We start from the raw sequence: 15,447 nt of genomic DNA, 5'->3' as shown, positions 1-15,447 counted from the left end.
GAGCTCCAAAATAGTTCGCCCGGACGACGCTAGCTAGCGCACGGAATTGATAGCTTCTTCGCTCGAGCGAATAACGCTCAAACAGGCAAAACGAACTGTATACACTCGAAGCCCAGTAGCGTACGTATATCTGTAAATTGACTGTGGTAGTGGGCTCTCAAATATGGATCGGGATGTGAAACACGGAGCTAAATTGAAACTTAAGTAAACATAGTCATTATCTCCATGTTAAAATGCAGTTTAGTCTATTTTAACAATACAGTGATATATGAAAATGACACCGGTGATTATGGGCTGAAACTGCCAGGACGGATATTTTACATATATCTGTCTACGATTATAGTCACATTAAAACTATATTCCATTGTCGACCGGTGTGCGACGTCAACAGGAGTTTCTTGTAATGTCCATGCTTTTTTCCCTGAGTGAATGTGGCTGGGAAAGTGCAGATGCACAACATATAATACTGATGCACAACATATAATACTGGAATGTTCATAATATAATAGAGAGATAAATATCTTGTATAAAACTTTATATAATCTAAAGGTTCAGTTTTCAACAAATTTGTTAAGTTTGGTTGTTAATCCAAATGTGCGGATTGGTTATAGTTTGTTATCACTTTTAAGGAAGTGTAACATACAATGGACATTTCCACTTTGACATGAAAAACGTTTTAAATCCATTCATTTTACAGATAATGACACAAACATGAGATGTGCAAAATATCTCGGCGATATTTGTTTTGGTTCTCGAGAAACACGCCTTCAAACACCGCTGAAATTCACCTCCTACGTCACGGATTTGAAAACGTCCTCTCCACAGACACGAGGTCCTCTGACGTCATCACATAGAAATGCGTGCAGGCAGAGCTTCTGCTCGTCCCGTCAACGTAGCATGAGCCGCGGAAGCGACGGCAAACTCACTTGTTATTGTGTAAAACAAGTATCTTGCAACTTCCAGTGCAAAAATCTGTGCTCCATTTCTTGGAGATGAATTATGCCCTAGCAGTATAGCAGTATTTACTATAATTCAGCCACTCGGTAGAGGGTTTTCCCATTAGGGTGACAAAGCAAACCTTGTAACAGTCAATGGCTGAACACGTGAACAGCCTTGTTCATTGCGAATACGTAGGTTGGTTCTGACTGGCAAGAACTTAATGTTATAGGAATGCCTTTTCTGGAATTACAATTATTTTCGTCATAATATTTTCTTCGCAAATTTTAAGATAATACTTTTAGAACACTGGTTTACACGCCAATTTATGCAATATAAGATGTCATACGGTATAAAAAGGTACGGTGTTTTTTAATTTCCTGCAGTAAATGACAGTTTTCTTCAGTTAATATATATCTATTGCAATTTTTTGTATTTAGCCTACTTTTACGTCGCTTTTCCGTTCACTTTGTTTAACCGCAACGATGAGAACGCATGGTTAATTTATTGATTGATTGATTTAGCTTATTTTACTTCGCGTTTTGTGCCTCTTGGCTAATTTGCGAAGATGTGGATGAATGATGAAATTGATGAATGGACATTCACAAACAACCAAGCCCGACCAGGATTCGAACCCGGGACCCTTGGCATGGTTCATTTAGTATGTATCTTCTCTAACATCACATTTCTTCCCACTTTTGGCTAATCGCTCCAATGAAGATGAATGACTAGAAGAGTATTCGAAGTCGGGGTGCAGGAGTACACCCCCACCACACACACATACTACCACCAACTGCACAATCTATTTATTTATTTATTTATTGAGAAAATTTCAGATACAGCACAGGTGGCCAAGTATCACCCAACCTGCCACGATACGAGACGAACTTTTTCTTCTGTCCCATCTCATTTCGAAAACATTCACTTGTCCCATCTCCTTTTAACAGACGAGACGGAAAATGTCTCGTCTCGTGAGCAACACTAACATTAACAATAGAAGCATCCCCTTAGCTGTTCCCAAAGTCTCGAGCAAACATCCTCCCATGTAACAATTTCCAGTTCAATGAAATGTCACTCACAAGGAAACAGTCATGCCCAGGTCGAGAGTCAAACCTGGAACATGCGACTTCCTCAGATAAATCATGAATTTTGGGTATAATAATTACAACGCCAGTTCATTCCTGGTAATTCTGAATCTGCAGTTTGGTTTGCATATAAAAGCAGGATAATATTCAGTTTTCGAGGGCTCGTACCGTCGAAACGAGAAGTAAAAAAAAAATAATATATATTAAGAAAGTTTTTCTTTTGTATTTATAATGATATGTCTTTGCATACGTTGTTAATTCTATATTTTTCGAGACTTGAGACGAGAACGAGAATTGCCCTTCCAAACCGAGACGGATGTTTATAAATTGAGACGAGACTGTCAATGAGACATTTACAAATAAACACGAAACAGACATTTACAACTCTCAACGAGAACGAGACCAAGGCTGCCATGTCTCGTCTCGATAGGATCCTTAGTGGTAAAGTTGTGAACCAACCAATTAATGCGTTTTGGGGTAACGAGATGAGGCGGCTTTTTTCGCAGTACAAAATTCAAAATATATCGTACCATTTCAGTATGGGATATTGTTATACACATGGGCCTATATATAGTTCACGGGGTAGGGGGGATGGATCAACTTTTGGTATGATTAGGGTTGCTTTATTTCGTAAGTGAAAATCTAGGGCACAGCTGGCTGGAAGCTTGTTGGGGAGCAGGAGGTACTGGACCCGACAAAGTTGTGTGTATGTAGTCACGCTAGTATTGATACTTTTCTGTTCATCTTGTGTCACTGCGTCTTTAAAAACCAAATATCTTTAAGATGACTCGAGGGGGAAAAAAATACTGATTTGACAGTCTCAATGAAGTTTCTTATCGAAGAAATTACGAAACTATCAGGAAATTGCAGACAGTGGTCTGCAGTCCCATCTGGTGTGTGGAATTACGAAATTTCCTTCCCATCCGTATCCCGTCCTATTCGTCTCTAATTTAAGAGAATGAAATAAGTCCGAAGACATTTTTATGAACAAGCGGATAGAACAGGTAACTCGGGCAATTTTATTGAACCAAAAAAAAAGAGGGGGTGTTGGACCCGATGAATCCCCCTTAAATACGCCCTTGGTTATACATATTATTTCCTTGTAATAATTATACATAAACTAAGTATAGATATGTACTCTGCATCTAATGAAATCTTCTCAGTGTATTTTCTCTTATCTGCACAAAAATATTTGATCATAATTTGCGCAACAGAAATGGAACACAAACTGAAATTGCTTTATGGAAAAGAAAGTAAAATAGGCTTTATAAATAAAGTGAAGAATGTGAAAATTCTTATTTTGCACTACATAGGTTACGGTAAATTTCGATAAATATAAGTTTAAAAAATATTTTTGAGTGTCTGGTCAGCAACCAATTTTATAAGCAATATTTTTCGCATAGCCTGAGAAAACACACGCAGCTGAACCCTTTCATTTATTTTGCACGTGAGCAGCACGGATATTTTATAGAAGAATGATCATTACAAAGCATAGCTTTCCTTTCTCCTATCGCTCCTTCTTCCATTATTTAAATCGGTACAGATTTGTAAAACTGCTGCACGTGTTCGCTCACCGTGGGCTACCCATCCGGAACTGGACGCTCGAAGCAGACGACAAACGAGCTCTCTCTAAGGCGTGACGTATTAACATGGCGGCGGCGTGTTTTCAGCGCAACGCTAGCCTCGCAACTTTGGAAGTCTCGTTTCTCCCTTAAACTGGACGCAGAGAAACGCGAGAACTTGCAGGGGTCATTTTTCCAGGGTGTAGTTTTTAAAATTGTTGTAAAAAAAATTGAGTGGAAATGTCCATTGTAAAAGGCAAAGTGTTCAGTAAACAATGTACATAATTAGTGTTTTTATCTTATTTTCTTTTTTATGTATAAATCAAGTGTGAATATTTTATATTACGTGTAAGTTAGACTTGTGTGATGTGTGTGGGACTAAAAAACTGCAGAACCTTCCGCAAACTTTGAGAACCGGAACTTACACCCACAAGTGAATTCGGGAACGTCCCAAGAGCTGAGCCAGGCTCTTTGCATGGGCGTTTCCAACAGTCGTAGTAAGCAAGTCTTCGTGAGAGAAACCGTAACACATGAGCGGTTACAAGTGCGCTCTAGATGCATATTCTACAGCCGAATTGACAGTTCTTCGTGTATATTGTTTAGTCCTTCGTGTTTATCGTGTGGTCCTTCGTGTATTTGTATTATAGTATTTAAATATCTGTATATAACGTCTTTGTGCGTTTGTTACTTATCCAGACACCGTGCATGAACCGGCGAATTTAGGATAATTCAGACCAGGGTGGAATTCAGCCAGTTAGCCAATGTAGTGCGGGACTTTCTGGAAACTGACACTCAACACAAAGTGCTTTTTTAAAAAATCTAATATCTGTAAAATAGGGGGGAAAGACTGATAATTTTAATGTAAAACAATTATATACATTTTATATGTGTATTGTAATGAACAAAACACGGCATAAAAGCTGTTAGGTTCAAAATAAAGGAATGAATGATTTTTTTCCCTGACATAGATCCGGTCGTAGAAATATCGAATCATTTAAACACAGAGTTTCATATTAAGGGCCAAATGTTAATAGAATGGAAAAATCAAAATATTTCCCAGATAATATATTAAGGATAGTTTGTTCTACATAAAACTGTAGGTTTAGTCGTGATTAACTTCACTGCAATCAACAACAAGGTTGTGCTTTTATTACAAACCTGTTATCATTACTTTACAATTACAAATAACGAATTGACTTCATAAACAACTACTGCAGGAATGTTATCTTCTACTTCCAGGTATTTCCACCTCTTATGGAGCACCCAGTTCAGGATCTTCTGGAATTTCTTCTTCTTATGGAGCCCCTGCCAGTGGAGGCTTTGTAGGAGGATCTGGAGGATTTGGAAGTTCCAGTGGGGGAGGGTTCCCTTCCACAACGTACGGAATACCTGCTACTGGCGGAGGAGGAATATCTTCTTCATATGGTGCCCCTGCGGGTGCTGGCGGTTTTGGTTCAGGATCTGGTGGATTTGATTCAGGTTCTGGTGGATTTGGCGGTGGAAGTGTGTCCTCTTCATACGGAGCTCCTTCTGCAGGAATCTCTGGCAGTTTCGGTAGCTCTGGCAGTGTATCAAGTTCCTATGGCGCTCCAAGTAGTGGCGGTAGCTTTGGTCACGGTGGATCTAGCACAAGACCGTCATCATCGTATGGCGCTCCATCTAAAGGAACTTCGGGAAGCTTTGGGAAAGGAAGCACAAGCAGATTTAAAGGCATACCCAGCTCATATGGTGCTCCAAGTGTTGGAAGTGGTGGAAGTTTTAGGCAAAAGGGATCAAGTTCATTTGGAGGGGTGTCCAGTTCATACGGAGCTCCGAGTGTTGGAAGCAGTGGAAGTTTTGGACAAGGGGGAACGAGTTCATCTGGAGGGGTGTCCAGTTCGTATGGAGCTCCAAGTGTAGGAAGTGGTGGTAGTTTTGGGCAAGGGGGTTCAAGTTTATTTGGAGGGGTGTCCAGTTCATACGGTGCTCCTAGTGTTGGAGGTTCTGGAAGCTTTGGACAAGGTGGATCTAGTTCATTTGGAGGGGTGTCCAGTTCTTATGGAGCCCCTAGCATTGGAAGTGGTGGTAGTTTTGGGCAAGGGGGTTCAAGTTCATTTGGAGAGGTGTCCAGTTCATACGGAGATCCTAGTGTTGGAGAGTCTGGAAGCTTTGGACAAGGTGGATCTAGTTCATTTGGAGGGGTGTCCAGTTCATACGGAGCCCCTAGTACTGGAGGTTCTGGCAGCTTTGGGCAAGGGAGTTCAAGTTCATTTGGAGGGGTGTCCAGTTCTTATGGAGCCCCTAGCATTGGAAGTGGTGGTAGTTTTGGGCAAGGGGGTTCAAGTTCATTTGGAGGGGTGTCCAGTTCATACGGAGCTCCTAGTGTTGGAGGTTCTGGAAGCTTTGGACAAGGTGGGTCTAGTTCATTTGGAGGGGTGTCCAGTTCATACGGAGCCCCTAGTACTGGAAGTTCAAGTTCATTTGGAGGGGTGTCAAGTTCATACGGAGCTCCTAGTGTTGGAGGTTCGGGAAGCTTTGGACAAGGAGGCTCAGGTGGTTTTGGAGGAGTATCTTCTTCGTACGGCGCTCCCACTGTTGGAGGGTCTAGCAGTTTTGGACATGAAGGGTCTGGAGGGATATCAGCCTCATATGGTGCTCCAAGTTTAGGAGGATCCGGCGGTTTTGGCGGCTCAGGTGGCATTTCTACTTCATACGGTGCTCCAGGTTTTAGAGGATCTGGTAGTTTTGGAAAAGGAATTTCTGGTGGGTTGTCATCTTCATATGGTGCCCCTAGCGTAGGAGGTTCAGGTGGCTTTGGCTCTTCTGGGGTATCTTCTTCGTATGGCGCTCCAAGCATTGGAGGTTTTGGAAAAGGATCTGGTGGGGTGTCTTCTTCATATGGTGCTCCAAACGTTGGTAGTTCTGGAGGGTTTGGGCAAGGATCTAGTGGGGTGTCATCTTCATATGGCGCACCCAGTGTAGGAGGTTCCGGTAGCTTTGGATCAGCCGGTTCATTTGGAGTATCTTCGTCATATGGCACCCCCAGCATTGGAAGTTCTGGCGGTTTTGGGCAAGGATCTGTTGACGTGTCATCTTCATATGGTGCTCCAAGTGTTGGAAGTACTGGCGGTTTTGGACAAGGATCTGATGGCGTGTCTTCATCGTATGGTGCTCCAACTATTGGTGGCTCTGGCGGTTTTGGAAAGGGATCTGGTGGAGTGTCTACCTCATACGGAGCACCGAATTCTGGATCATTTGGTGGCAGTTTTGGAGGAGGAATTTCCAGTTCTTATGGCGCTCCTTCTCGAGGTTCTGGCGGTTTTGGAAGAGTTTCCACATCATATGGGGCACCTCATTCTCGCAGATCCAGGGGTTACTCGGGAAGAGGAATTTCAACATCTTACGGTAGACCAGCATTTAATCAGAACAGCAGGAGCAGGGGAGGCTTCCAAAAGGTGGCCTCATACTACAGGGGTTCCAACCGTGCAAGGAGGTACAGCGCCAGAGGACTTCGTCCTGGAGGTTGGCAGGGTGCATGATACTAATAAGCATGGATGTAAAAGTGTGAATGTAAAAACTATTTTGAAATGTGTGTATGTTTATCTTAAAGTGATTTGTACTCAAAATGTATATATGTGTGCACTAATAAATGTTTTCCAGTTTTGTAAACGTAATTTTCATTAGTTTGACAGAAACATGAAATTTGACTTAATAATTGCACATACAAAGCTTACTTTTTAATCTTGTCATCTTGTCCAAACTCTCCTCATTAATAATGATAACGTAAATTTCGCGTAAAACACGTATTTGAATTTGAATTTAAAATTTTGGTGCGTCAGCACTAAGGCTATTTTGCACTCGTCACATTATGCGGGGTCCACCCCCTTATCGTTACACATAACAACTCGAACGTTGCATAACTAAAATCATAAAATCTTCTGACTTTCGTTAAAAGCTGAGGCTGTAAAGGAGCACTCAGCACAAATAAGAACAAAACACAGGAAAACACAAACAAAATTATACTGGCCATGGGGCCAGTCGCCAGAGCCTCGTTAGTCTGCAGTCCAGGGTGTACTATGTGGAAGTGAGGTTGACTATTGGGTGCACTACGTGGAAGGAGCACCCCTTACACCCCATGCGTAAAAACACGTATAAAACGTAAACAGAGATGATATTTTCTCTACTTCAACCGTACGCCTCTCACCACAAACACACATACACACACAATACAAAGGGTCTGAGTGATTCCAATGTATCCAAATATTCTAATTCAATTCAATTGATCTGTATATATATATTCAGTGTGGTATTTGTAGGGGGATTCCTCCCCTCTGGATACTTGTCCCCCTCTCTGCTTGATAAATTTTATCCCTGGGGGGAATGGTGTTTGGGGGGGGAAACAAGAAATTATTGGCAATTTAATTACTTTTTCCTACTTTGCCATTCAGTGGTAGCGTCATTGCCTTGTAATCAAGGGGTCCCGCTGGAGGCACAAGTGATTCGGATCCCACTTTAAACTGTAGGTCCAGTCCCGATTAGCCTTACTGTGAATAAATGGACTTAAAACAGCAACTCAAACCAATCAAACCAAACCTACTTCGCCATTGAATTGCAACATTTTCTGTCAGACAACTGGAAGCTCCATTTGGCGAACACAGATGTGGCCTCAAGCACTGCTCTATTCCTGGAACTGTCAAAGAAATGGCCAGGGTTGAAGACCACCTCCCCTCTTCCCTTTTCTTTGTCCATGAAATTTGGCAGGAAAATGCATGTGAAAGTTAAAATTTAGTTGTCACGTGACTCAAACTTGTTACCTCAGAACTTCTCTATTTGTATGAGTGGAACAATAGTACACGAAGATAGCCTACATGGAATTTTTGACGTAAGGACGATAGCCCTTTACGAAGTCATTTTTTAAAGAACAGTGTGCTTTCTTTTTTTTAATAATGAATTAGATTTCTTTGTGAAGCTAGAATATTAGTGGAAAAAGTAAGCATTACAAGTTTCAGACTCTGCTAGTATCAGGAATCTGCTTCAAAATGAAATCTCATAAAGCTGGTGGCAGTGAAGGCTGAGATGATCAAAGGATCGGTTTTAGAAATCTGCAAGTGTATCTACACAAGAAGGAGGCACTAGTAAAGTGTTGAGTTTCTTGTTTGTTGCCCATGAAAGATTTAACAAATCTAAAATTACGTGGCCATGGTTGGCTTGATGTATCTAGTGATTAAGTTACATATACAAATTTTCAGAGTTAAGCTAATATAACTTGTGTTAAGCTCCTGGGTCCTAAGATGCAAGTTAACGAGTAATTTTTATGATTTTGCAAATGTAACGGTAATTTAGCAAAGTTATCTTGGCGTTATTTTTATGTGGTAGAAAACTTGCTTGATTCTGCCTCCCCCAAAAGTTATGCCCAAGTTTGATTCAGATCCCCAAAAGTTAGGTCCCTGACTAGATTTCTGACGGTGGGTGTGAAAATCTTACTTTAAAAACTGTAGGCAAAGTCTCGATTAGCCTTACTGTGCATAAAGGTGGACTTAGAACACCAAATCAACCAATCATAATATACATATACTACATAATACCTACATGTGTAATATATATACAAGGTGTACAACTTTGCTTTCGCCGTTTTTCCCCAAAAATATGACGCTGTAATGAAAAACATTGCTTACCCAGGCATTATTCAAAGTATTGTCCATCGCTGGCCACTACTTTCTCCCATCTTTCGGGCAGCGTACGAATGCCGCGTCTAAAAAATTGTTCATCTTTGGAGGCGATCCAAGAATCGATCCACTTTTTGACTTCATAAGATCGGAAATGTTGGTCAGCCAGTTCATGAGCCATTGATCTAAACAGGTGATAATCAGAGGGAGCGATGTCTGGAGAATAAGGCGGGTGGGGTAGGACGTCCCATCTTAATGTTTCCAAGTACGTTTTCACCACTTTGGCAACGTGGGGTCGTGCGTTGTTATGCTGCAAAATCATTTTGTCGTGCCTCTCGCTGTATTGCGGCCGTTTGTCCTTCAATGCTCGGTTCAAACGCATTAATTGCGTTCGATAACGAGAACCTGTGATTGTTTCACTTGGTTTTAACAGGTCATAGTACACGACGCCGAGCTGGTCCCACCAAATGCAGAGCATGATCTTGGAGCCATGAATATTCGGTTTGGCCGTCGACGTGGAAGCATGGCCGGGATATCCCCATGATTTTTTGCGTTTTGGAGAGCATTCGATGAGCCTCAGCCGCAGTTTTCTTCATACTGAAACAAAAAAGTAGAACCTCCCGCAAATGGCGAGAATTTGGCTCGTACACTGACATTTTCAATCGCGAACAACTTCATGATGCACACACCACTCGACTAATGTTTGAATGGGGTTATCTTGACAGAGGTCCAAGATAACTGCGTGACGTCTGCGATCTGCTTCTTTCGACCGCTACTTCCTGTTGTTGCCACCTGTCGGAAAACGGCGGAAGCAAACTTCTACACCTTGTATATATATATATATCGGGGTCACACAACAATATATAAGCATTATCTTATGCTGTCTCTAGACAGTCCGTAGAATCCCCCCCCCCTTGTAAATTTCTTAAATACCACACTGTATATACGTATTTAATTTAAGGTAGAGTTTACATTTGCCATTTCGCATACTCAGACTATAAATACATCTACAAACACAAGTCACAAATGTTACGAGATATAGTTAGTAACCTACGAAAAATTTTTTAATTGTATAACAATTTTAAATTTACTTAACCAACTTCCAAGAAATCAACTTCACGATATCTTGCATAATAACCTTCCGTATGTCAGATGGATTGTTCTGCAAAGGACACTAACAAAGGAAATGGATTGAGAGAATTCTCTTTCATTTTCCACACAGCTTTCTTTTCTTTTCATTCCTCGATGAAAATAAAAGATAAACTGTGAATAACTTGCCTCAGGGCATTCCTTAATAAATATGTATAAATAAATTTAATGGGATTTGGATTAATAGGTTAAGAAATGTAGCAATTTTTCACATCTACGGAGAAAAAGTCAAGCAGAATTCACGCATAATTCCCAGAATTCAAGGCATTCCCAGTGAGTAGTCACCCTGGCAAAGCATGTAAAAAACTAGAATCAAACATAAAAATTAAAAGAAAACATTTTTTACTGTGAATATTGTTATGTATGGCAGTTGGCAGAGGCGAAAAAAACAAAAAAACTTTAAACACCTTTCCTTCCTAATTTGAATGTGCTCTTGCCTCTTATACTGGAATTTTACAAACTTCCATGTTCACATTCACGTCATAATTAGCCTATGCAAGTGTATGGAAAAGGAATTTGAAGCGGTTACTAAAACTTTGAAATCCAATCCAAATAAATTGTCTTTAATTATTAACAGTTGGGCTGAAAAGTTCATAGGCTGACTCATAGATGGCGTTACTAGAATTAAATCCATGTGATTTTTACTTAGTACTAACCTTCAAAAGATACGTGTATGAATTTCACAGCTCCCGGATAATTAGTTCGTGAGATATAGCATTGTGAGTGAAGCAGCTTTTGTTATTGTGAAAAAATGGATAAAAAAGAATTTCGTGTGTTAATAAAGCATTGCTTTTCGGCGAAAAAAAATACTGTTGAAGCCAAGGCTTGGCTTGATAAACATTATTCGGACTCTGCACCAGGAAAATCAACCGTTGAGAAGTGGTTTGCTAAATTTAAACGAGGCGAAATGAGCATCGAAGACGATGCACGCAGTGGACGCCCCAAAGAGGCTGTTACCGACGAAAACATCAAAAAAGTCCACAAAATAATTTTAAATGATCGTAAAGTGAAGTTGATCGAGATAGCTGAGACTTTAAAAATATCAAAGGAACGTGTTGGACATATTGTGCATGAATATTTGAACATGCGAAAGCTGTGTGCAAAATGGGTGCCGCGTGTGCTCACAATCGATCAAAAGCAACAATGTTTTGATGATTCGGAGCAATGTTTAGCGATATTCAACCATAATAAACACGAATTTTTCCGTCGATATATTACAATGGATGAAACATGGCTCCATAACTACACTCCAGAGTCCAATCGACAGTCAGCCGAGTGGTCTGCACGTGATGAACCGAATCCAAAGCGTGGAAAGACGCAACAGTCGGCTGGCAAGGTTATGGCATCAGTATTCTGGGATGCGCATGGTATTATATTCATCGATTACCTCAAAAAGGGCCAGACCATCAACAGCGATTATTACATAGCGTTGTTGGAGCGCTTAAAGGATGAAATCACGAAAAAACGGCCCCATTTGAAGAAGAAAAAAGTGCTGTTTCATCAAGACAATGCACCGTGTCACAAATCAATGAAAACGATGGCAAAATTATATGAACTAGAGTCGTTTTCACGTTCAGAAGACACAATGGGCTCTTATGGGCAATGCTTTTCTTATGGGAAATACGAGCGCGCTGTTGTCAAATTTCTGGATTTACAAATTTAGCTTAAGTAAAATCGGTACCTGCAGTTTTGCAGGAAATTTTGTAGAGAATACGATGGTGAACACAAAAAACTGGTAACTTGCTTACATAATTTTAGATAAATTAAAAACGCAAATTTTCTGTGGAAACACAATTTTTACATTGTTTTAATTCCTAACATTGAAACATGCCGTAAAATTGAAGCTTTCATTATGAAAAAAATTGACACTGTTTTTTAATTGTCATAGGTGACGGTGGTACTCAGAATTTATCAATACTTTAAAGCATATTTGCATTAAAAAATATTCAAATAAAGTATGTGGAGATTTTTTATATTCGTGCAGTAGAAAATGTCGTCGCTGGCCATTTTTTGTTCTGTAATTCCAAGAAAAAACTTCCAGCGACGAAGTTGTGGAGAAAATAATGAAATTATTTTTTATAACCACTCAAAGGTTCCCAGAAATATTACTTCCATGCATTTGGAGTTTCTTTTTAACCCGAACCGCGCGCGAAGTAAGGAGACGTTGTCTGGCCATCTTGAGATGACTCACCGCAGCATTCCGGCTAATCACCACCAAGTTTTCGAGATATTTTATTTCCATTCAGTAAAAATATGAACTTCATGCTGTTTGTTATAATAGAATTGAAATTACTTAAATTTAATAATTGACAATTATTTCCAATGCTGCTGTGCTGTCGCAAATACACGTTGTTTTTCGTTTACATTACTGTCGACATTAATACTGAAATGAAGATCACCTTTCAGTTTCCAACGTACACATAAATTCATAGACACCATATTAACCCTTGAAAGGCTTTCCAACACGTGACAAAATATGGGGCTTCAAGATAGAAATATGACATGCCTTGCTTGAGTCATTCACGTCTTATCAGTTCACGTGGGCCATAACTCATTTGTTTGTTTGGGTTGGAACTTAATCTAACCCATGTGCCAGGTTCCCCTTACTTGAGTGAGAGATCTGCTTTGGTCTGATTAGACTTTTTCCCTCTCCCGAAAAAGTGTTTTCAGTTGTGTGAGCTCTCAGTGATTTTTATTTTTTTAAGTGATTTCTGAAGTGTCATATTCGTGCATTACACTCGCGTGTGTAGTGATCGCAATGGATCATAGTAAAAAGGGTAACTGTAACGTTCACAGTATAATATTAATATTAATAATTACATATAATAATTATCATTATATATACAAAATATGTAATACCTTCATTGTGAAGGAAGGTCATCATTTCCCGGCGACATGAGCTAGCGCTGTATTGGCAACACTGTGCGGTTTCTCCATAAGCGCCGTTGTGTCTTCTGAACGTGAAAACGACTCTAGACTACGAATTGCTTCCCCATCCACCATATTCTCCAGATCTGGCCCCCAGTGACTTTTTCCTGTTTGCAGACCTTAAAAGAACGCTCGCTGGAAAGAAATTTAGCACTGATGAAGAGGTAATCGCCGAAACTGAGGCCTATTTTGAGGCTAAAGAGAAATCGTACTATAAAAATGGCATCGAAAAATTGTATGACCGCTATAATCGTTGTATCGCCCTCAAAGGCAAGTATATTGAATAATAAAATCGAATTTTGTCAAAAAAATATTTTTTACTATGTTAGCCTACGAACTTTTCAGCCCAACTGTTATGTTACAAATACAAGTACTAGTGCAAGACGTATATATCAAGAAGCTTTTTCAATCTTTAAAAATATGGGAAAGAACAGTTCTGTTATTTTTTTAAAAAAATCTGTTATTAAGGGTGAGGGCCTGAGATGGCTGTGTACACAATCTTCAGAAAAATAATGATTTTATGCTGAAATATGTAAGAAAATTAAAGTTTAAAATATAATATAATTGAAGTAGTTTCTATATTACTAGTTTACGAAAGAAAATTAGTTTTTTTACGTCTGCGTAAAAAACTGGTTTTCTAAGCGAAGTAAATTATACTAGTAAATTACGCGTAATTTATGTAAAAAACATAACTAGTAAATTACCTTGCCAACCCTGGTTTTAAACAGCGGCGGTGGTGGTGGGTGATGTTCTTTCTTTAATGGACATTTCCACTTTGACATGAAAAACGTTTTAAATCCATTCATTTTACAGATAATGACACAAACATGAGATGTGCAAAATATCTCGGCGATATTTCTTTTGGTTCGAGAAAAACACCTAAAAACACCGCTGAAATTCACCTTCTATAGTCACGGATTTGAAAACGTCCTTTCCACAGCCACGAGGTCCTCGGACGTCGTAAGTTAGAAATTCGTGCAGGCAGGGCTTCTGCTCATCCCGTCAATTTAGCATGAGCCTCGGAAGTGACAGCGAACTCACTTGTTACTGTGTAAAACAAGTATCTTGTAACTTCCAGTGCACAAATCTGTGCTCCATTTCTTGGAGATGATTTAATTATGCCATAGCAGTATTTACTATAATTCAGCCACTCGGTAGAGGGTTTTCCCATTTGGGTGACAAAGCAAAACTTGTAACAGTCAATGGCTGAACACGTGAACAGCCTTGTTCATTGCGAATACATAGGTTGGTTCTGACTGGCAAGAACTTAATGTTATAGGAATGCCTTTTCTGGAATTACCATTATTTTCGTCATAATGTTTTCTTTGCAAATTTTAAGATAATACGTTTAGAACACACTGGTTTACACGCCAATTTCTGCAATATAAGAGGTGATACGGTATAAAAAGGTACGGGGAGTTTTTAAATTTCCTGCAGTAAATGACAGTTTTCTTCAGTTAATATATATTGATGAAGGAATTGGCACGCTACAATATATTGCAAATTTTTGTATTTAGCCTACTTTTACGTCACTTTGTTTAACCGCAACGATGAGAACGCATGGTTAATTTAGTATGTATCTTCTCTAACATCACATTTCTTCCCACTTTTGACTAATTGCTACAAGCAGTATTCGAAGTCTAGGTGCAGGAGGACACCCCCCCCCCCCACACACACACACACTACCACCACCAACAACAAGCACAATCTAAGTATCATCCAACCTGCCACGATACGAGAAACTTTTTCTTCTGTCCAATCTCATTTCAAAAACATTCACTTGTCCCATTTCCTTTTATGAGACGAGACGGAAAATGTCTCGTCTCATGAGCAACACTAACATTAACAATAGAAGCATCCCCCTAGCTGTCCCCAGCAAAAATCCTCCCATGTAACAATTTCCAGTTCAATGAAATGTCACTCACAAGGGAACAGTCATGCTCAGTTCGAGAGTCAAACCTGGAACATGCGACTTCCTCAGATAAATCATGAATTTTGTGAATAATAATTACAATGCCAGTTCATTCCTGGTAATTCTGAATCTGCGGTTTGGTTTGCATATATAAGCAGAATAATATTCAGTTTTCGAGGGCTTGTACCGTCTGAACGGGGAGTTAAAAAAAAAAAAAAAAAAAATATTAA

General features: G+C 39.7%; 1 protein-coding gene across 1 annotated transcript in view; it reads left to right on the top strand.

The window, feature by feature from the left end:
* Positions 1 to 7,194, top strand: part of LOC145977679 (uncharacterized) — a 40,643-nt gene extending 33,449 nt beyond the window's left edge. Inside the window, exon 3 of the mRNA XM_083113165.1 lies at positions 4,823 to 7,194. Coding sequence (XP_082969291.1) covers positions 4,823 to 7,101 — 2,279 coding nt within the window. The 3' untranslated portion in view covers positions 7,102 to 7,194. The remainder of the gene's footprint in view (positions 1 to 4,822) is intronic.
* Positions 7,195 to 15,447: the final 8,253 nt, after the last annotated feature.

The sequence above is a fragment of the Lepisma saccharinum genome, chromosome 1 (genome assembly GCF_977018435.1).
Source record: "Lepisma saccharinum chromosome 1, izLepSacc3.1, whole genome shotgun sequence".
Lineage (NCBI taxonomy): Eukaryota > Metazoa > Arthropoda > Insecta > Zygentoma > Lepismatidae > Lepisma > Lepisma saccharinum.
This window is presented reverse-complemented; position numbering and strand designations above follow the sequence as displayed.